The sequence below is a fragment of the Echiichthys vipera genome (assembly GCF_963691815.1).
Source record: "Echiichthys vipera genome assembly, chromosome: 16".
Classification (NCBI taxonomy): Eukaryota; Metazoa; Chordata; class Actinopteri; order Perciformes; family Trachinidae; genus Echiichthys; species Echiichthys vipera.
Window position 1 is genome coordinate 19,760,355 of NC_139841.1, and position 24,321 is coordinate 19,784,675.

Here is a 24,321-nt window from a genome sequence, read left to right on the forward strand (position 1 = left end):
AATTTGTTTTGGCCAGGTTCTCATTCGATACTCATCTCCTTTCTGCTGCTGTCCTTGAGCAACCAAACAATCCTCAGTCGGTTGGTGCTGATAATCCGGAGGGGAAAACCCCCTTATTGCAGCTCCAACTGCAAAAGCGCTAATTACACCAGTAACACAGCATCAACACAACCAATAGGCCAAATTGTGTATTAAATAGCTTTTATAAGGAACCGATAAACCAATTTTGGGGAAAATATACCTTGCTTATTTACAATGTTCATATTATTGACCAGGGGGACAAGGTATAAAAATGAGGAGGAGGATTCTGCCTCAACAATTATGGGATCTTATAAAGGTTGTTTTGTTTGACTGAGCCAGTTAAATTGTTTGTTAAACTAAATGTGCCCTAATCCAAAAACAAAACGTTTGTCAACTCATATTTGGATAATGATACCAGGCAGATTCATAGTGACATGATTATGGTAAAAGTCTGCTTCCCTTGATAATAATGTGGCATCCACAGTGAATTAAAAAGCACCAGTTCCCCACTGATTCCAGCTCTCTGCTGCCATTTCAAATTCATAGGAAGCATTCCTGAGTTGCACAATCATTCACATCATACAAGAATTTGTGCTTCTAACTGTAACTGGTGCCATGTGTTTTCTGTCGCCTTATATACAAAAGAAAAGAAAGCCATTTTGGTTATTTTGTCTCATGAGAAAATGAATAACTGGTGGGTTGCAGAATCAATTTGTTAGAAATTTTCCGCCAAAGAAACAGAAGACTGCTTTTGTAAGGCAGTTACAGGCATACAGTATGTGTATGCAAGAATGCACTGAAGGTCCAAACATGAAGTAGAAGTGAGTAAAAAAAACATAAAAATTAAGTAGCTAAAGAGAAGCAGAACAGTCAAAAAATTATTTTTTTATTCCTAAAACAACAATCGAATGTCCCATCATGGGGCTGTGAGTATCGTAAATACCAGAAAGTCTTATTGTGACATAAACCGAAACCAAGTTTAAGATGGTTAAACAGACAGAGAGAAAAGCTGATTGTAAACCAGGAGTAAGATATTTATGGCTGCATGCGGTTAAAACAACGCGTACATCATTTGTCTGTGTGATTTGAACAACTTCAAGTTATGCCCCTTTCAAGTGAAGCCCCGGTGATTTCCAAATACAGCTTATTTTTCAATAGGTGTAAAGTGTGACCTTCTGTGCAACATGATAAATATGTAAATCTTGGGTTTATTATATGGTGTGTGTGTGTGTGTATGTGTATATATACATTGTATATAGATTAAGCCAGTTTAAAACCACTTGACCTCAGCCTGAAGATTACTTTCAATCTGTGCCCTCACTTGTTTAATCAGTGAGATTTATGCTCTTCTAAAGACGTTCATGGAAACCTTGTTACTTTACATTAATTTTCTTTTGTTATTATTATTATTATTATTATTATTATTATTTTTATTCATTTTATTATTATTATAATATTTTTTTTACATTGCATATATTCAGAACCATATGCTGTAAATGTATGCTTGTTTTTCTGCTCTAGGGAAGCCTTTGTAACCAAGAAAGTGTTCTTTACTGACACACTGTACTTTATAATGTAAAAACATACGTTATTACCAATCTAATCAAGCTGAAATCTATGATTCTGGGCAGGAAATGACATCAATGATATATCGCTTTTAATTAGAAAATAAATAAATAAATGGATGTGCAAATAAATTGATAAATTGGCACTTATGCTTCATAATGTTTGTGGTCAAAACATACAGATATGCTACAGATATTCATGAACAGTAGATGATCACCTTATGAATCACAAACATCTTTTCTCTTAAAGGGTTGTTTCTCTTTGCAGTACGATTATCCATCAAACCTCTGGGCTTTGTAATTTCTGAAACCAGGGCAAAGGACCTGATGTGGTTCGTTATAATACACTACACTAAAAACAGCAGTTTGGTACTCATGATAAAGCAATCTCTCAACAAAACTAAGTGATGACAGGGGGCTGGCTGGGAAGGAGAAAACAATTTGCATAATGGAAAAAATCAGACCTAATCTACTCCAGAACTCAGCCTGCGTGGGAGCATGGAGAGAAGATGGGAGGGAGGGAGGAAGGGAGGGAGGGTAGGAAGGGGAAACGCAGTGGATGAGCCTTTAAATCTGAGAATCCAACTGGAGCTCAAGTCTCTCAGCTCGATCCTTAAACCGCTTTGAATGCCCGTTATCTTGCAGCAATCCCCAAGACAATGCTTTAGCCTTCAACAATCCCCTTAGTATAGAAAACGGAGCTTTGGCTTGTCTCAGTTTTCCATAATGTTTTGCAGAGGTGTGATTTCCAGTATGGGTAGATGTTCTCCTTATGACCAATTGGTGGCAGTGTTGTTTACTCCTCTCTGGCATGAGTTTTCTTAAGATGGGACAATTGTTAAGGGGAAGGATCTCATCATAAGTAGCATGAAGACAGTCAGAAAATGGGAGATATCAAATTACGAAATCTTAAAACTATTCTGGTGGAGGGATAGTAACACAAATATAAAAATGTAATTCTAAAAAAGTTGTAACTTTGAATGATACCCACTTTGTCTGTCTTACTCTGTTAAAGCCATCTGAACCAAGGAATGAAATCTTGCACAGGGAGTGTAATGTGGATTTTGTCTCCTATATGGGATCACATTTGGAAGCGATCACTCTTTTCACAACAGAAGCTTTTTGTATTGTGTGTTTTATATCTTGTACATCTAACTGCAATAAAGATTCCCGTCTGGGACAATATAGTGACCTAACTGAACTGCACTGAACTGAACTGAACTAAACTGAACTAAACGGATGATTAAAGCAACCAAAAACTGTGTCAGTGCACATATGACCATTGTAAAGATTTAAGTTTAAAGGTCCCATACTGTAAAAAGTGAGATTTATTACAGAGCAGGTCGAGGTGCTATATGAATACTGTGAAAGTAAGAAATCGCTCAAACCATAGAGAAATGCACACAGCCTGTATTCAGAAACTGTGCCTTTATACGAGCCATCGGGCTTTCATATGGTTGTGATGTCACTACTATACTATAAATAGGTAGAATGTGCTGCTACAGTGCTGTTACAGTCATTTCTTGGTTGCAATGACGCAAAACAGGAAACGTGGACCAATCAAAGCAGACTGGGCCTTTTCGAGAGGGGGAGCTTAAAGAGACAGGCGCTAAAACAGAGCATTTCAGACAGACAGTATGAACCTGGAAATGTACATATTATGTTCCTTTTAACACCTCAAAATTTTCAGTTGACGTGCTTTGTATGCCAAAGCATTGGTTTGACGGATAGATTTATCAATAAAGTGTCTAAGAAAGTTTAACATATTTAGAAAGTTGTCACCAATCCTGTTCATTAAATTGACCACTCGTGTACCACAATACACATTACACACCTTTCATCATGTTTCAATGAGACACATCCCTGTCAATAAAGGTGCAGGAACGTTCTTCGCTTTTACCAAGCCTTTTAAAGTTAGCATTTCTTGTCTTCCTCCACAGATTTCTGACTGAGGGTATTATTTGCGCAAGCTTACAGGTTGCTGAAAAACAGCATGGAAGTCATTTAGAAAATTATTGATTTGTGTTCACAGCTTATACTTAGACCCTCCTGCCATACTGACAAGAGGCTGTTATCTCCCGTTGAGCTGCTGTACACTCAAAGAAAGTTATTATCTAATCGGGAGAAACAGAGAACAAACACACTGGATGAAGCTGATCCATTTTTTCCTTCCAAAGGCCAAGTCAAACATTGAAACGTGACTGCTGAAGAATAGGACAGAAGGCTATGGCTAAAGACAAGTACTGCAGGAGACAAAAAGTGTGTATGTCTGTATGTTAGTCAGCAGTAAGGAGTGCAGGAGAAAAACCATGGAGGCAAGACTGTCCAATTCCAGGTTAGCATCTGATTGTCTCTGTATGTCAGCTTGTCTATACTGTACTGTACAGCAGCTTATACATCATCTGTCCATGCGTCTGTCTGTGTGTATGTGCCAATGTGTTTGTCACTCCTGTCTGTCTGTCTGGCAGCGTAATAACGCTGAGCCCTTGTGAAGCCGCTTGCCTCTCTGTTGTGGCTCCTTGTTCTTGGCCTACTTTGGGAGAGGTGAATTTAGGGCAACTCGAGTCTATGGGTAAGGGGATTAGGTCTCCAAACACGCTCCTCTCCAGTTTGGGATTTTGCCCCGATGCCAGACACTTAAAGTCTGCCGGGGATTAAGATAAAGAGAGAAGTAAGAGCGGCGTGCATTGTGGTGTGCGTGGGGAGATGTTTTCAATAACAAAATATGGAAAAGGAGGGGCAGGTGGTGGTTAATAAAAGAATAAGATATGTGCGGTGACATGATCTAATACATTAATGCATCATTTAATTGACCCATTTGCCCGTGACTCGTGCCATGATGTCGGTCAGTATGTTTTCAAGGGATAAGACACAATAAAGAAGAAGCTGTTCTTTTCATTTCCTTTGTATTACTGGATGATCGCTGCTTAATTCTGTGGTTTAATTAGGAAATGGCTTGGATCTTTATTTAATATTAATGGGCTCACTGATTTAGGAAACAAAAGCAGAGTCATTGCAATTGTCAAGAGCACACAGTGTTAAGAAGCATCCCAAGAAGAAACATAGTCCATGCGACAGGAAGGTCAAGCTTACAAAGTGGGCATGCTTGCCAATTTTTTAAACTGGCTCAGTTTTGAATCTTCTAGTAAAATTGAACATTGTCTGCATAAAATTAAATTTTCTTTGGTCAAAGGTTTGCTGAAATACAGTAGTATTTATAAAGCTTCTCAAGCACAACAGGCGCAATCAGTAATGAAAGGAACCTCCAACTAAGATATTTTGCACTAAGAACAAAGTGGCACATCCTCTGAATTATTTATTAGATAGAATGATAAGAGCATCAGGTTGAGGTATTAGGGTTCTGAACCTCTTATTTGGCTTCCAGGAGTCTTCACAAAAGTCTGTCTTTTCTTTGTCTTGTCAGATGGAGGGGGGGGGGGCTTCCCTCGACCCCTCCACCCTGCGTCTGGAGGCTCCTCCTGGGTAAGAGGCCGCTGCTCCATCACGCTCCTCCAAGAAAGTGGGTCATGAGTCTGAGACTGTGGGATTAGCGACCGTCAGGCAGGCGTGTGCCGGGCCGCCTCTTATCCGTAATGTTTAGACCCCCCCACACACCCTCTGCCTTCAGTGGAAAAGAAAGGCAAAAAACACATGCTCTCCACCAGCCCCTAATACACAAACATCCATCTTTAGCCATAAGCCTGTTAGTCTAAGATAATTCAGGACTGACTCCAAATGCACCATCACTAATAAAAGTACATCCACCATGTTGCAACTGCTCAACATCTCACGAGTAATTGAAATGCATATCCTTAACAATCAGAATTAGGCCACAAAAAATAGGATCCATGAGGATGAAAATTAATTTGGGGTTGAATTTGGATTAAGATTTGTAAGAAAAAAACCAGTTAATGTTACAAGGAACGGCGTGGAAAAAACATCTACAGAATGGTTTACGTACAGTCACGCACAGTATACAGCTAGACCCGCAAAATCAGATGCCTGTCTTAGCCGGCATTGACTGTCAGAGTGATGTCCAATGGCAATGAGCCAGAACCTGAACCATGAAACGTTATTGTTAGCATAACCAGTTAGCTAACGTCAGACAGTAACATAACAGTTAACGTAAAGTAACAGGTCAGCAGTCGACGTTTTTCCACTTACAGTGTGAACATTAACACTATGTTGTGAGGAGTTAAAACTCTGCTACAGCTCAAATCATGTTACCACAGAATAACCACATACTTACTTACTCCTCTCATCCCCAACATAAGGCTGCAATAAGATCTCTCTATCACATGTTGCCCTTGGCAACACACTGTGCCTCTCCCCATGGCAGGTGCATCTCGTCCCGCAGCTCCTCCAACTTTTGGACCTTTTAGCACTAGCTAGCATGGCCAGTACTTGCTTGTTTTTTCGAGATTTTCGAGGACAGCACTGTTGTTGCCAACTTGGCCTTTGTTTGTGGCGCTCCTGATTTACCTGTAGTCCCTAATATCTTCGTATTAATTTCAATCAAAAGGATGAATGATTATCCAATCATGTGTATGGTGTTTTATGTTAAAGGTTCATTTGAATGATTTTAACTAATAATACTGTAGAAAAACCTTGTTTTTAAACCTCATGACGATCCACATCATTTTGGGACGGTTCCAGCAGGATGGTGAAAATAGTTAGAGCCCTGACAACAATTTCAACATGGTATTGTTAGGGGGAAAAAATATTGTGTTGAGTGATTTGTACAGTGGTCCCAATCAACTGTTTTCTAATTTATCAAATTCCAACCAGCTCAGCAATAATGACATCTAATAGTGACACCATGATAAATGCTAGCATTTAAACAGCTGACCCTGTGATACTAATGGCAGGCTGGTTGTCTGGTATGCTCTGACATGGAGTATGATTAATCAGCAAATAAATTACTAATAATAAATACATTCATTTTGCAGCAGAATTATTACATCCATCATTTGAGGTGACTGTTGCCTCGTAAAGTCGCTAATCAGTGTCCCTCTTTGGACTTTTCACCCATGATGGCGAAAGAAAGGGATACGTCAATGAGGGACTGTGGAGACTTTAAGAGGTGAATACAAAGTAAGAGTTGGGAAAAGAAAGATGGGTTGAGGCACAGCTGGATGTAAGAACGTGGTTTAAACTCAGGTAAAAAAGGGAAAGCGAAACAAAAAACAGTTTCTTGTGTTTTAAAAATTGGGGCTGTTCTATACTGCAGAGAGGGATCTATACAGTAATTCATCTGCTCATTGTTTTGGTCCAGATTGGGGATTTTGCTCACTCTGTCTGGGAGGGATCATTAGACAGAGAGGGGCGGGACAGAAATTTTAATTAGACTTCAATTATAAGCACTCACTGGCACACATTCCCTCCTTAAAAATCTAAGCACAAAATTAAATTAAGCCATGGTGGTCTCATTGAAATGATTAAGCATCATTGTCATACTATCAGTTTTTTGTTAGGCCTTATTAAGCTATCTTTAAAAAAACAATATTCACCATGTTCCACAGTAAAGGACAATCGTTGAAACAACAAATTTGCTTTTTTAGCTGTGAAACATAGTAATAATGTATAAAATATTACATATTATTTTATAATATTGTATACATTATTATATTATATTAGTGTTTAACTGCCAGAGTCCTGGTTTTGTCCATGCTTGCTCAGTACATTATCAGTGTTACTAATTATACCTGTGTTTTCCAGCTATGACAAAGAAAGGTCTTCTTAGCTGTCGACTAATTTTAGTTAACAATGTATTTAAATGTAAAAGACTTCTTGACATATCCACACTGGACAGGTAAAAAATTCCAGAGGAGAAACACTTAATAAAAATGTGTTTTTTAATCGTAGAATAGAAATCCCATTGACATACCGTCAGTGTCTTCAATAAGATAGAAATGACGGTGAAAAATGCAGAAGTTTTAATATATTTGATTCTGTTAAATTGTCTACCACACAATCTTAGCCTTGGGCAGAATCTTTGGCCAAACTTAAGCTTCTTTTTTTTTTTTTTTATCTCTGCAACATAGTAAATTGATCCTATCAAGCCTTCCAAAGCTAATTAGGTCTACTTACGTCCAGATATGTAAAGCTCATATCATTGGTAAGCTGGCTAGAAATCTTTCTTTTTTGTCTTAAGTATTTCGGCCTAAATATACCACCTGCAAACCAGATAGACCCCACAGCAGGCCAACATCTGTAAAGACAAGTTAGGTCAAGCCTCAGCTCTGCCTGAAAGGTTTGAACTCTGACCTCCTAGGCATTATGTCTGCCTCTGGGGTGGCTTATCATTGGTCTAAAAAGCTGATATTTCCCATCCTGGACAAAGACGGGTAAAACACAACGTAACCAGTCGGGTCCCCAGACAGTGCGTCGGAACAGAGTCACAGCATCCCCCCATACAAATGGATGGACAGTTGTTGGCCTTTATTGTCTGAGCATGAAACCAGGGACACATGTTGGGTGGTAAAAGTGTCAAGGCCTGACTGAAGGACCATTGTATTGGTCTCCAGTGGTAGCAGTCAGGCTTTGTTCCCTGTGTTGTTCATCATTAGCATATCAATATTCAAAGGGGCTGATGCTGGGCAGAGGTGGCAGCCTTTTTAGCCTAGAGTAGACCCTCATGCACAAATAATGAAACCTGCATTTGACTCTTAAGGGCCAGCTGTTGAGTTAAGCCCATATCGATAAGAAGTGTGATAAATCATAGAGCTGACTTTGAAACCCAGATTAAAGTCAATTTTGTCCTTTTCTATAACATTTTCAAAAATCATTTCAAATGTCTTACAGTACACATGAAACACTTTTGAACCATCACTCCAGTTCTCTTGGGGGGAATAACAAAGAGCGAAATGGTGTCAGCCTTTGGCCCCACACCACTCCCTCCCCTTCCTCGACTCAAGCCAGCTGACCCCAAGACTGGCAGGCCGGGGGACAGTTAACCCTGTGTGTTATTGTGTGTGTGTGTGTGTGTGTGTGTGTGTGTGTGTGTGTGTGTGTGTGTGTGTGTGTGTGTGTGTGTGTGTGTGTGTGTGTGTGTGTGTGTGTGTGTGTGTGTGTGTGTGTGTGTGTGTGTGTGTGTGTGTGTGTGTGTGTGTGTGTGTGTGTGTGTGTGTGTGTGTGTGTGTGTGTGTGTGTGTGTGTGTGTGTGTGTGTTGGAGGGGCAAAGCCAGTAGAGAGTGTCGGTTACTCCGAGGGCCAAGCGGAAAAGCGGTTGGGCAGTTTAGCCAGCTGCTGGGGGAGCGAGCTGCGACTGGCCTGGTCAGTGAAACCTTGCCAGATGGAGACATTTCAAAACAATGAGAGCTGCCTGCTATGGTGGAAAACTAAAGGCTGGTTGCTCAGGGGATGCAGAGGCTGGGCCTTTATCTACAGTATCTGCATCTGGTTGGGTTTGCAATATTTAGAAATATTCTTTGGGTCAGCAGCTCCTTTGTGCGAAATGTTGGTTTTCCTGAAGCTTTTCCAGTTCTAATACCTTTGTTGACTTATCGCTTTAGCAGCGACTGACCTATCTGAAATGTCTATTAGTCTTCTTTTATCATGCATGGTCACCATCAAGGCTGATTTCAGATTCAGAAGTCATTCTCCTGCCATCTTTGACATCCTCTTGCTAAATGTTTCCTGCTCTTTCTCAGTTTCCCTCTCTCTCACTCTTTCACACACACACTTGCTCCCTTCCTCTTTCTCTCCAGACAGCAACAGGCTGAGGTGTCCTGGGACCACTCCGCTTAGGAGTAACCAAGCCTGGGTAATGAGGCGTGTGATTGGTCCCCTCCCTCTTGAACAAGGCCAGTCTTCGGAGGACATGATTGATCATGACAGAAGGACAATGGCAGCCTGGTGTCAGAGGGGTGGCATGGGTGCACATGGACCCCCCGCGGTAACATTCGGTCACCCAACTCAGCTGTGCAAAAGCAGTTACACACACACCACGACAGCACAGCACACAGAGGCACTTGTGGACATACGCAAGCATGTAAAATGACAAGTACAATCAACGCAAGATCACATGCTCCAATATTTGCATGTAAATGCTTTAAAGCAAGCACATTGAGTCAGACTACACATTTTAATGTCTGATCAAATCTGAGGAATCGTTCTTGCGAGAGGCAATGGACTTATCTTATTCTGTCATATTTTATTCTTCTACCCATATTTTTGTTTAGGTTAAGCTGTTTGAGTTTGCTTAAGTTAAGGGCTTTAACAGTTATCCATTCTAGGAAACAAAGTTCATGACCTTCTGATTTGGCAAAAGAAATGATTTGTTTGATTTAATTATCAGTTAATGTTAACATTATCTATTATGTAAATCACTTTCAAAACAAAATACAAAACAATATTCTTATTCGTAGTTTTCCACTTCACTTTTGTTCTCCTACTTTATGTTTTATTGCATTTATCTAAAATTATATTTTCTATAATCGCTCTTTGTTTATTATAATAATATGTCTTTACATCGTCTTGTATCTTGTTCACCATTTTTTTATCCCATTGTTTGCACTGTATGTTTATTATTTGGTTTTGTTATTTTGACACAATTTTGTTCCTCTGTACTGCACTGTATATATATGGCAATAAAGTGTCTTCCTTTTTTCAACTACATTATACATGGCTGTCAAAATAAATAATTTGGCTGATGTTAAAAACATAAATATACCATTGAGCCCTCCAATTGAATGGGGTTTAGGTTTTTGTTTACACCTGCAAAAATGCAAATGTTAGCTAAGATCATTTTGTATTATACATAAAACAAAACAGATCTGAGTAAAGATTTGTATTGGTAAAACTATTCCATTTCTTTTCAGGTAAGTGCCCCTCACTTGAAAACAGAGATGTGCAGTATACCGTTTGTTCTTTTCAAGTAGTCCTCAAGGGCTGAGGGCTTGTCTGATCCACTTGTGAGCCTGTTGAACCTGCTCATATTCAAGGTCAAAAATCAACTTCTCATAGGTGCAAGTGGCACAGTCTTTATGGAGGACCCTTAATGGCTAATTGCAGCTGCTTTCTCAAGTAGGACCCAGGTGTTTTAACACTTTACCAATTTTCTGCGATGATGCTCCAGGACAAACAAAACACAGTAAAAGCTTTGCGTGTTTTTTTTAGAAACCGCAAAACAAAATGTTTGTGTTGGCCATAGTCTTTCATACAATTTCTGTTGCTGTTTTTTCTCAGTTTATCCATCAAATTCCTTCTTAAACATACTGTAGCATGGTGATATAAGCAGTCATTGTGTTGTTATAGTTTATCAAAATAATAAATAGATGAAGATGATTCATGTCATATATAACTTCTAAAGTATCAGCGTTATTTGAGATCCTAGTTTGAAAGGCTTGAGTCATTCTACATCTTTACCATGTGTTGCATCACAGAGGAATAGACTCTCTTCTCGCAGTGTATGGAAGGAAAAGCAAAGCAGCACTGTTGTTGTGCTTGTAATCTAAGCTCCTTTGACGCTGCATTGGCTTAGGTTACTGTGTACAGCTCCTTCCAGATTCACAAAGAGTTCTCCCTTAATCTGTAAAGATCCACACTGACTTGTTGACAGAGATTACTGTCCATGAAAACGCACATCCACTAGATATTGGTGGGGATTTTTTTCATCATGTGAATGTAGTGGAATTGATGGGTAGAGGGAAAGAGGATGTAAAGTCAGGGAGGTATAATGAGACCAAAAAAGGGATGGTTGATTTCTTTACATGTTTGGGAGGCTAATTGCCCTGAGTGGACTAATGAACAGCCAGCTCTAATTGGCTTACACCACTTGTGGGCTGGCGTGCTGGGCGAGTAAAATTGAATCAAAGCTGCAGGACTGCGTCAGTTTGGTGTGTTGTGGTGGTAATTGGCACAGTGTCAAAGGCATGAAGCATGGCACTGAGCCAAATAACCGCCCAGCTCTGCGCAAGCCAAATTGAAATGTACAGGAAAACACAAGTTGGGCACAATACCTTTTAAGAAAAAAAAAAGAACTTTAAAGTCTGTGCATTTATGGATTCTAACTAATTTCTCCACTTATATATGTTAACCATAACCATAATATTATGTACTGTGGTCATATTTAATTTTTAAGGTCTTTGCACCCTCGTCTTGATGTCAGCTACAGTCACCTTAAACTACAGTGTTTTAAAAACACTATTTGACCACTGAATGCATGCTAAACTAACCCCAGTAGTTAGGATGTACAAGTACATTTTTATATGTTACCTCATTATAACATAACCATAACATCATAAGCTAACATAACGGTATGTACGCTCCGTCCACTTGTATCGTTAATGGGATGCGGTCTATTTTTCAACCAAACAAAAGAGAGACGCAGCGATGGGAACACATAACAACAATGTGCCGAGCAGTGCCCAATTGGCCCATTGTGCGCCTTGAAAGACTGACACGTGCACCACAATATAGATAAGGAGAAAGAGGGGTGGGCAAGTGTGTGTGTGTGTGTGTGTGTGTGTGTGTGTGTGTGTGTGTGTGTGTGTGTCTGTGTGTGTGTGTGTGTGTGTGTGTGTGTGTGTGTGTGTGTGTGTGTGTGTGTGTGTGTGTGTGTGTGTGTGTGTGTGTGTGTGTGTGTGCGTGTGTGTGTGTGTGTGTGTGTGTATGAGCGCTTAAAGATAGCCACAGGGGATGGAAGCAGCACACACGCCTCCAGCCCGTTTAGAGAAACTCCCCTTTCAGCACCGTGGACAGAGGCAGCGCTGACCGCCGGTTACTTTAGTAGTTAAAGTCGCAGGCTGCCGGGCTCACAGTCAGGTCAGCTGACGCTTCTGATGGTCAGACACTTTTCCACAGCCACCCGGCCCTCGTCTCCCCTTTATGACGAGCTTATCAACACGGAATCAAAGAGCAACTTGATGAATATTCAAAGTTTCCGTCCTCGGAGGCTGACGAAAGGAGAAAGGTCGACGGGCGTCCTTTTCAACAATTTTCAGAAAACAAGTTGCCATCGAACAGAGCTCAACTCACTCTCGAGAGGATACATCTCCAGGAAAGTGCAGCTTTGAATCCATCGTCTAGACTCTTTTTTTAAGGCGCTGCTTTTGTTCATTTGGGACAAAATGTTGCTCGAACACCCGGGGTCAAGCTGTCAAAACACCGGAAATTTCTCCCGGTACAGTTCAGGCCAAGGTAAGAGCCCATTTTTAACTTACTTCACTGTGCTTATGCATTATGGTTCTTGTTTTGTTTTGTTTTCTTTTTTGGGGGGTGTTTTAAATTGATATTCCAGGGGTCAGTTAATGAGTTACAAATAGCGGTGAAATAGAGGATAATGCCGCAAATCAGCACAGCAGGACAAGACAGGCGGCTCTTGTTTCGCTGAGTGAACCCTGACAAGCGTGAAATGGATTCTAAACTCTTTTTTTTTTTGTCAAACAAAATTACAGGCTTTCAGATTTTGCATTTGATATTTTGTGGGTTATATGCGCTCAAATAAGACATTAAACACATTTGCAGAAAACCTTCTGTTATTCACCAACTCGCGTTGATGTGTACAAACTGTTTAGAGGCGCTTCTTTTGCGCTGCGTGTGGGAGACGTTATGAATCTGTAATGAGTCTTCATTGTTAGAGAATCCCACGAACAGATGTTATGCGCGTGCTGTCATTTCACACCGCCGCTTGCGGTTGTAACGGGAGCGCAGTGCGCAGTGAGCGGATATGGAGAGACCACCGAGGACCCACTGTGGCGACAGCAGCCTCTTTGCGGCTGTGCGCCAGACTGCCAGCAGGCGCGGAGCTGCTGCCACCCACAGTCCAAACGAAATGCTCAACAGGTGTCGCGTTCCTTCCACGACAGGTGGGACACTTGAGGTTGCCAGTGGAGATGATGATGCAATGGTGCTCGGATTCAAAGCTTCCCCATAATGGCGACAGTATTATTGGTTAAATATTTAGTGGCACCCAAATATGGGCAAATACATGTTTTGTTAGTTTAGGCTTTTTCTGGAATTGTGTTATTGCAAGGCTGCATTCACTGTGTCAACACATAACTGCATTTTCATTTAACTAAAAATAAACGATGGTTGTGAAAATTTGGAGACTAAAACTCCATAGATCACTCAAATAATTTAAAACTAAATTAACAAATTCAAATTGACACAAAAAATATCAAATTAAAAACGGGAATATATTTGTGACATCCTCTAACTGCACTGACCATTACTCTGATGGTCATTTTATCGCTTTGTTGTCACATTATCGGCCTCACCCCCTCAAAAGTGAGCGATCAATATGACATAAAAATTATTACAAAGCTGAAAAGTAAGAGGGCCCCCCATGAACCCCGCACCATTCTCTGAAACGTCTTTCATATACTTCTAAAATGCAGGCAAATAGGACATTGATTTTGGATTCATCAGCGGCCCGGGCCACTGTGGCACTACCCGTGATTTCCCCAGGCGCTCTTTTGTGCCAAAGATCAGTGTCAATAAAATTCATTGGGGTGTTGGCCCGATCAACATGTTATTGAACAGCCAATCTCTCCCCTAAATAAACACTTGTCTTTGAGCACTCAACACACATGAGATGCGTGTTTGTGTGTGTGTGTGTGTGTGTGTGTGTGTGTGTGTGTGTGCGTGTGTGTGTGTGTGTGTGTGTGTGTGTGTGTGTGTGTGTGTGTGTGTGTGTGTGTGTGTGTGTGTGTGTGTGTGTGTGTGTGTGTGTGTGTGTGTGTGTGTGTGTGTGTGTGTGTGTGTGTGTGTGTGTGTGTGTTCTAAAATATATGTTTAAAATAACTTATTTGATATATGATCATGGTAGGCCTACACGTTGCTCCATTAGGCAACATTTGTAAAAGAAAAAAAAACATGTTTTTTAATCATATAAATAATAATAATAATAATAATAATAATAATAATAATAATAATAATAATAATAACAATTGCGTCAAACGAACAACAAAACGGTGCTATGTTCATATTCTTCCAAGTGTGAAAACACTTGCGCCTGTTTGTAAAATTGGTGCTATTATTTGAGAGAAAAAATAACTGGGCCACCTCTATGTTTTTTTAAATGTTCTGCTGAAAATATAAACACATTTTAAAAGTCGAGGGTCTAAACAAGATTGTTCCTTCAGTGCCCAACCTTCCTTTTACGCATGGCATGACGGGAATCTGATCCTCGCGATAAAACAATTTGGTCGATTTATAATATATCAACATCATGGTGTCCAATTTTCTGGATTTCTTTTAGGCTGTAGTTCAAGTTTTGATGTCTCATTGCAAATGTCCACGCAGGTAAATTAACATTTCACGTGATAATGTTCTCTCTTAACGCATGCATCTGTATCCCTGTTACAAAACTACAATACTAACACTATTTTCAGAATGTTGCCATCATATAATTCGATGTAATAGTGAGAATAATTAGAGAAATGAACTCATAGGACGACGTCAGTTTAGAGTTGGAGAAAAGTATATTCCAGTTTGGTAGCCACATTAAAAGAAAGATACTTTTCTATCTTGTTCTTTGGAAAGTAATCTAGGCTACAATATTGAAACACGTTCCTGAGTAACGTTACCACCCAGCACTGAAACGCTTTTCCTCTCAGCCCCTGATCATTCTCCTTCCGGGTAATGTACTCTCGGTAGGTGATGTTAATCTATCTCCCTGTCGCCCAGGAAACGGCGCAGCGTAATCCTGCACAGGCTTCAACACAGTCAAGCATAAAAGCAAACTCCACATCGGGCACATGCGCGCTCATTTTCGCTACCCGGGCTCCTGATGCGCACACATGACAACACTTGCCTGGTGTATGAGTGTGGATATATTAGCGAAAAATAATGAGCCATGGATGGACACGGTGAGCGCAACTCTCCAAAAGAGACAAACAACACCGAGATCCTCCTTGCTTTGTTGTCGCACAGCGAGGAGCTACGGAAAGGTAACCGGAAGCCAAAATAGAATCAATTTATTCGTTTTTGCACTTTAATAAAACACACATGTGTGTATCATGTGGTAACACATACTGGACTTCAGCTCTTTAAATAGGCATTCACGTGCGGCTGTGATTGCAGTCTGTTGATAATGCGTCCACCGTGCTGTATAAGTGTGTATCATCATAACTGCTATATGAGTGATGGATGCTGCAGTCGTTTTAATTTAGGGAAATCGTCCTGTCGCGCGAATCAGTTTTACAGCTGGCGAGACAGAGGACATGTGCCATTTTCGTTGCTCCAGATCTTTTACGCACCGGGCTTATGACCTTTGATTTATCTGAATGGTCGTTTAAATATCGACATATTATATATTTCACATCGAGTGTACTGTTCTGGAGGGTAAATCTGGCCTACTTGAGTTTTAATTTGGAAATTCTTTTGACGCATTTTTGAGTCTGACGTAAACCTTTGTGATAAAGATTTAGAAGGTTGTACATGTGAATATAAAACGCTTTTTTATTAACTTGTTTTATATATTATTCACTTTAGGCATACGTCCACACTGTATTCACCAACACACTTGTCCATTATGAACAGTTATGAGGTGGCTATTGGAGTGATGCATCGAACCTCACTTGCTCCAAACTTAAATATTGTGAATTTACGCACGAGATTTTCATTGGGATTTGCATGCATCTTTATTCTCAATATTCAAAGTGGGCCCCATAAGGCGAGCAATTTGCATGGACACCTTATTGGTTTGCAGCGTGAGACTATAGGCCGCAGCTTTCTAGTTTTACAGAGCGCTTTGAATTAATGATGACCTGGATACACCTGTTCTTGCGGTGGCTCCCACTTGTGCAGGGCTTCTGCTGGTGATGCAGAAGATATGGTCCATTAATGTTTCATGAATTGTCGGCAACAGAACAATAGGGATGCGATTGCTTGCGCGGATGGAATATGAAGTGGTTGAGCCCCTTTTAATTAGTAATAAAGAGGCCCGATGACGTCTTCCATGGCATTTTAGTCGTCCTAAATTTTTTTTTGTTTTTGTTTTTTGAAATGTCTCAGAAAACTGTAGTCTTAATCCCCCGTTGCTGCTTTGATGGGAACTTGTTTAATGCATTAAATGGTGGTTTGAAATGTTAGTAGGCCCGCCTGTCGCAAACTGACCTCACGTAAAAGTGGCTGCTAGTTGTTAAGGATGATTACACGTGGCAAAATAATAACCAGCCAACCACCATTCGAGTAATGAGGTATTCATTCCTGAGATGATGCTGCATCTTACACCAGAGATTTGAATTATTTTTTATTTATTTTAAGAATCCTGCAAACTTCGGCCTTCACAATTGGATTTATAGATTTATTTTATTCCACATAATCAATTAGCAGAATGAGTATGCGAATGTATTTAAATCAATAATGTTTAAAAAAGAGTCTGGTTGTCTGTTTATGGCCACAGTTTGCTCTGACATCCATAGTTATTTTTAATAAAGCTATAACATGTTTTTATAAAATTTAAAATGTGAGTTGTATTATTGTCTGTTCATCCGTGAGATGCATTTTTTCCACACTAAGGGCAAGCATTGCCTCTGAAATCTATTTATTTAATATATATTCAAACTAAGGCCGAATATAAGATATGAGGAACACTTGAGGGGAAGAATGTCAGATGATGCATGATGTGCATTCTGTGGACAGTTGGTGATATAACCCATCCGACATTCGTTTTGTTTGGAGAGGGGATACTCCTCTTATTTAATCAGGCTTTTTATAGACTGGTGGACAACACGCCACCCAATCACTAACAGGCCAATGTGCGGGCTTCCGTACACTGTCACTTGCTTGCTTTGGCTCATTTATTTATTTTTGTTTACTGTGCAATGTAATTATGTTCAACTACTATAGTGGTATTTAGTCGTTTTACTATTTGGATGATACAATGATTCTGGGATATGTGAAGCAAAAAGATTGGTGATGGTGATGTAGTTGGCGAGGGTAGTAAATGTCTTACCGGTTATTTATGAAATGAATATCAGTATATTTTGATCTCCTATCGAAAATGGTATATTATTTTATCAAATAAATTAAACAAAAACAGTGGGGAACTAAAAGCAAAAACGAACAAGTCCTCTTTCTTGAGAGTGTTGCATAATTGAACGTGTGTAGGTTACATAAACAGTTAATTACTTTAAGTATGGTGCGTGTGCACATACAGTATTAAGCACAATAAGCGGTTTCAGGTGTCACTTTGTGTCTTTTCCCTGTACACCGTACACTGTATAACATGTCTAATACAGAACTGACAAAAATGTTCCGCCGTGTCTCCTGCAGAGATCCCAGTATGTGCAGGCTGCAATCAACACATCGTGGACCGCTTTATCCTCAAAGTGCTGGATCGCCACTGGCACAGCAAGTGCCTGAAATGCAGCGACTGCCAGGCGCAACTGTCGGAGAAGTGCTTCAGCAGGGGCGACAGTGTTTACTGCAAGGAGGATTTTTTCAAGTGAGTAGTTTAAAAAAACAAAACATCAGAGCCATGTTAAATATGTTATTATGTATCAGTAACTTACAATTATATTCAGACATTAGGGGGTGCAGAAAGTTATTATGTATTGATGGAAACCGTCTAATTTCCCAAAAGGAGATTCGGGACCAAATGCGCAGCCTGTCAGCAGGGGATCCCGCCCACACAGGTGGTGAGGAGAGCGCAGGACTTCGTCTACCACCTGCACTGCTTTGCCTGCATCGTGTGCAAAAGGCAACTGGCCACGGGTGACGAGTACTATCTGATGGAGGACAGCAGGCTGGTGTGTAAGGCCGACTACGAGACCGCCAAGCAGAGAGGTGAGCTGCAAAATGGATGTCTCCACATTTCTATATACTGGCCTGAATTTCATATGTATGTTATATGATGCGTTTGTCCGCAGACTTGTTTTTAAGTACCTGCTTTGAGTTGTGCGTTTGACGTGACAATGAGGTCACCCATAAACTCTGACCCACCTGTTCTAATTGCGTCGTTGCCCGCAACCCAATCGATAGCAGACTGTGTAAAGTGGAGGTCTGGAGGCTTCCACTTGCACTCTGCGGCTCGAATGAATCAGCTTTCAATAACTCTTATTATTGTGTGTGCCTTCCTGAGTAGAGGCAGAAAGAGAGGGGTGTGAGTGCGTGTATGCTTGTTTGTGTGTGTGTGTGTGTGTGTGTGTGTGTGTGTGTGTGTGTGTGTGTGTGTGTGTGTGTGTGTGTGTGTGTGTGTGTGTGTGTGTGTGTGTGTGTGAGTGTGTGTGTGTGTGTGTGTGTGAGAGAGAGAGAGAGATAAAAAATATTATAATAATAATAATATAATAATGTTACACGTGCATAACTGTTCAGCTATAATGGCAATAACCATTTAAATATATCAATGTATTTTATAAAAAATAGAATCGAGTTAAATGTTCTTTGTTAACATATATTTTAGTATTTCCTTGAAATTCTACATTTGAAGTTAATTCACACACTCTAGTTCCCTGCCTTTATTATTATTGTTATCTAGTATGTCTATTAAGTAGTTAGCAGCAACTAAGTAAATAAATAAAGAGATCATTTTCATCACGTATGACTCAAAAACAAGCTTGCATCATTATAATTTGAAGCCACATATTTGAAATATATGTTCACTGTTTACATCAAAACATATTATGTTATATTGTATTAGTGATAACTGTTCAGATATTACATACCTATTCTAAGTTCAAGTAAGCAAAATTATCACAAACATATTAGGCTATTACCAAAAATACCTGTTTGGTCATTTGTTGTTCAATGACAGGAAATAATTTACAATCGTATTGACTTTAACAGCAGGACTAATATTGTTACACAATTGACCAGTTGAAACGTGTATTGCTTTGAAATTGTGGGGAAACAGTAGCATTTCAGATTTTCCTTCAATACTGTTTATATTCATTTTAGACCCTGATTATATCATCCAACGCCACATTACTTAACTTCCCAGCGTGCTCTGTTACTGATAGGGCGGACTGGGCATGGTCAAGTTTTATCTCCCCATCTGTTTGTTTGAATTTACTGCCAGACACCAAGTGTTGATTTACGCAGCGAGTTAACGCAAGTTTTCACTAAAAACACACACGTTTATTTTACTAATGAGAGGGCACAATTACTCGGGCAGCATCCATTTAGATGATGGTTTTGTATTTTTTGCTGCGCTGGCAAACAGATGTGCAGACATGATGCAATTATGCACATGATGCCAGATTTTTGGTTTATAGGCAGAGGAGAATTTATCCAATCATGCTAAATTAGAAAGTTGTATATTATACAAGCTTGTTTTATACTATCAGTTGCTGTGAATATGTGTTTTTATCAAAGACCTCAAATACATGCACATAAAGAATTTGTCCCAAGGAAGTCATATACAGTAGGAAGTTAAAAGTAATATTTTATCATAAATACATTTTTTGTATTATAGTGTTGGACACACCAATGAATCGAAGTATAAAAGCAGCCATGCAATCGTTAGAATATATTTGCAATAACTGTTCAATCTCTAATTTGACTTATTTCTTGTTAATTGAATTATTGCAAAATTAAAACACATTTTTCTGGAACCTTTAGAACAATTTACAACTTTGAGGCAGAAGCATTGGCTTACAGTGTGTATTGTCCTGTCATTTTTCAGAAGCAGATTCAACTGCAAAAAGGCCGCGAACAACCATCACTGCTAAACAGCTGGAAACACTGAAGAACGCTTACAATAACTCTCCAAAACCTGCCCGCCACGTCCGGGAGCAGCTATCGTCAGAGACAGGCCTGGATATGCGGGTTGTTCAGGTAAAGTATATTATTATCCATTAAGGGCTATTCCATTAGTGTCCTGACTTCATTATCAAGGGACAATTGTGGCTGAACTGGCACAAGCCTACAGTACGAATAAGTGTGTGTGGTTGGGGGGGATTTATGGCTAGATGGAGTAAAATGAAGTCCACATGAAAGTCAGCATGGTTTAAGTGCAAGCTCGTTAACAATGCTAAGAGGGCCCCTCGCATATTGTCTGCTGCTGAGGAGCCTCACGCCGGTTGCTAGGTGGTGGTCATATATATTGTTTTATTTGCAAGGACAAAAGTAGAGACGGAAGCCACTAAAATGCTCCTCATTATTCAGTGAAAGGAAAGGGGTGAAGAGGGTTCACTTAGGGCGGAATATCATTAAGGAGAATGTAAAACTGCTTTTTGTGCATGTGACTGAAAATGAATGAATTTTGTGTGCAAGATAAAGATTAATAAGAAATAGGGCATTTGTTCATTGTGTATCAAAAAGCATAGACATTTACAAGCAGTGAGGTTATGGGGCAGTTTGTGACTGTGTTGTTTTTGTGTTTTCTAAAGCTAAAATTTAAGTGGATACAGAAAACTTTGAATAAGTGGAACGTTAACCTGCCTGTTCACCGGGGTGAGGACAACTTGTAGCTGCCGTGAAGTTAATTAAAAGCGCGATAAATCAAATGTGGGGGGGCGCTGCTCCCAGGATTACTGTTCATGTCCCCCACTTGGACTCACAAAGGTGTAAAGCCACGTCCAGACAGTCCTTGAAAATTAATTTTGTTTTAATGCTTTAAAGGCCTTATATGTGCATCAAGGAAAGAGCAGATGACTTTGAATGTAGAGGACTTTGACTTGTGTATGAGAGGCATGATGACAAAAAAACACTGTGGGCTATTTCTATAGTTTTGGTCTTCAATTGATTGAGCATTATGAGAATTAGGTGAATAAATGTAAATGTTATAAAGCATTTAGTTTGATTTTGCTGCAACTGTCTCAAAGGTGTATTTGTCAGTCATTTACAAATTAACGAACAAGATTATGTGACTAAAATAATTGTTTTATTTCTTTCATTGTGCTTAACAGTCAAATGTATTTCTAATAAGTCACCAAAGCCATTAGCAAAGACAACATCTCCTCTTTTTTTCCCTCCAGGTTTGGTTTCAGAACAGGCGAGCTAAAGAGAAAAGGCTGAAGAAAGATGCCGGTCGGCAGCGATGGGGGCAATACTTCCGCAACATGAAGAGGTCACGAGGAAGCTCCAAATCCGACAAGGACAGCATTCAGGAGGAGGGCATGGACAGTGATGCAGAGGTGTCCTTTACAGGTACAGAGTCCGCCACACAGAATTAAAAGAGTGGACATTTTTCACAGGAGACATTTTGACTTGTCATATTAGAAAAAGTGCAGGTTGGATTCAAGTGTCCCAGTAAGCCACAACAGACAGTGATCCAGCATGCACAGTATCAGGACCCTGGAACTGAAGCAGCTAAATTGAATTCAACCATCATTAATTTTATTTAATGCTTTTATACATACACCTGTGCTTCTCCTATAGTGACATGTCAAAATGACTGCCCTGTCTGCAGGTAAAACTTAAGTATAAAATAAATGAAAATAAAATATACAGAAATAGGGTGGCATCGGCAGTTTTACCTCCTAATAATGCAAAAGCATATTTACCATTGTTCAATTTCCTGAAACAGTCAATAATCTCTAGCAGAAATTTGAAATGTTTTGGACTCTCTGGACATTGCGCATATGTGTAAAATATGTGGTTTCAAGAGCTCGTAGATTTACATCATGGATGTAGCATAGCTTGCAAACTACTGCAGCTGACAAGCTCACTAGCTGGGATCATGTGCAGTCACAATAGCTTGCCAAATTTCTTTCTACAGCAGTTTTTTTATCATTCTGTACAACAGCGATCACAGCACTTAAATTCAAAAAAAGTTGCCTTGCATTTTTAAAGTGAACGTGCTTGAATGAATGTTTGTTTGAGAATTAAACAAGTACTGTTTGTGTAATGTCGATTGGCCTTGGTTGCCACCTATTGGCTTTATAGTGCATGGCACCTAAGGTGATGTTCCTTTTTCCCAACCGCGGACACAGCATTTGCTGCTGTGTCAACACAGTACCATTTGCATCAATACGTGTATCAGCAAGGAGTATATCACAATATATATATAGCCATATTAATATTTTGAGCGCAGCCCTAGTTTGTATTATTTCATTCAAAAAAAGTTAGCGAAGAGGGGACAGCTAGTGAAGCACCCATGTTAGCTCAGTCGCTAAACAGACAACAAGTTTACACACTAAATTTGAAAAAAAAAGAAATGGTATTAAAACAATATCGCAAAATCAATGTGTTTTATTGTTGCAATCCAATCAGAAAAATAACTATCACCTTTGTCCTCTTGTCCTTGTTGCACAGATGAACCACCCATGTCAGAGCTCGGCCTCACTAACGGCATCTATAGCAGCCTAAGCGAGTCCTCTCCAGCCATGGGGGGCCGCCAAGGGGGCAACAACCACAGCTCCTTCCCCCTGGAGCACAGCGTTCTTCCCTCTCAAGACCAGTTCCACGACATCCGCTCCAACAGCCCCTACGGCCTTCCTCAGTCGCCGGGGTCGATTCAGGCGCTACCCAGACACCAGCCTCTCATCTCCAGCTTGGTCTACCCTGACTCCGGCCTTTCTATCATGACCCAAGGCAGCGGGCCCGGGATCAACCCTGCTGGGAGGGTCTCCATGGGGGCCGCCAATGGCCCTAGCTCGGACCTCTCGACTGGCAGCAGCGGAGGATACCCAGACTTTCCAGCCAGTCCTGCCTCCTGGTTAGATGAAGTGGACCATGGGCAGTTTTGATTGGTTCACAACAAGAAATTTGACTTTTTTCTTGGTTTTCTGTGTCTTCTGTTGGATTTTAGGAATGGTAAAATAGTCACGCAGGGCAGTGATTGAGCGAAGGACTAGACTGCTGTCGTTGGATCTCACACTTATCTGAATCACAGGTCCATTCAATATCTGGGATCTGGATGGAAGGAAGGAGGAAAATGTCCTTCATTAAAAGCACTTGGCCTAACAATTGTCCTTAACTGTATGTAAAGCAAGAAATCTGTTAAAAATGTTTTCAGATACCACTATAAGCTTTTTAATGTCAATGAGAATCACTTGATCATTTGGATTTTCACCAACTCCCCCCTCTTTTTTCGCATCTCTTTGTTTACTACACTGTGTTCAGGTGCAGAATTCAGTTCAGCGTTCAGAGTCTTTAAATGTCTGGTTGTTGCCAAATGAATATATATATATACATATATATATATAATGGTTTATCATTGTGGAGACTTTATTTTTATACAAACCCCTTCCTGGACACAAATAAGAACCCAGATATGAGGACTTTGTACATTCTTAAACAGGGATATAGGCAAAAATGTAGATGTTGTCTTAAATGGTACCTAGGGGTCCAATTACTTCTATGCATTTGTGTGTTCTCAGATGTATCTCATTTGTTTTGTTCTACCGAAAACAACCCCAAGGAAGAACTTGCTGTAGCATCCGGGGTTTGATGTACATGTTTGTTTATGTGGAAAATGTTTTATGTCTTATTTATTCCCTCTGGTAATGATGACGATGATGATGATTCCTGATTAAATGGCAGGACTTTAATAAATTTGTCACCTAAATCAACAATGGAGTTCTATCCTTTTTGGTTGAACTACAACATTGTGCTTGGCTGGTATTAGATAGAATAGTCAACTCGTTACACTGTTTACAGTCTGACATCAAGCATGTTTCCATTAGCCCTTAGAGGGATTTAGGAGACTCCAGAGGTGACGTATTTAGATCGCCGGTGATCAGCTGATCAGTGATACAGCAGCGCGTTCTTCCTCAAGAGAAATACAGAATAGTTGTAGTTTGATTTAAGGTGGCCCATATGATTCACAACTTATGTACAAGTAACATGAGTGCATGTGCATGTGTGTGTGCGTGTGCGTGTGTGTGCGCGCATTTGTGTG

At 40.1% G+C, this 24,321-nt stretch overlaps 1 protein-coding gene across 1 annotated transcript; it reads left to right on the top strand.

The window, feature by feature from the left end:
• Positions 1 to 15,387: 15,387 nt before the first annotated feature.
• Positions 15,388 to 23,167, top strand: lhx3 (LIM homeobox 3; the record flags this gene model as incomplete). Its single annotated transcript, XM_083929845.1, has 6 exons — positions 15,388 to 15,481; positions 17,811 to 17,982; positions 18,121 to 18,323; positions 20,161 to 20,312; positions 21,455 to 21,626; positions 22,734 to 23,167. The coding sequence occupies 6 exons, from the start codon at positions 15,388 to 15,390 to the stop codon at positions 23,165 to 23,167; spliced, it is 1,227 nt and encodes a 408-aa protein (XP_083785971.1).
• Positions 23,168 to 24,321: the final 1,154 nt, after the last annotated feature.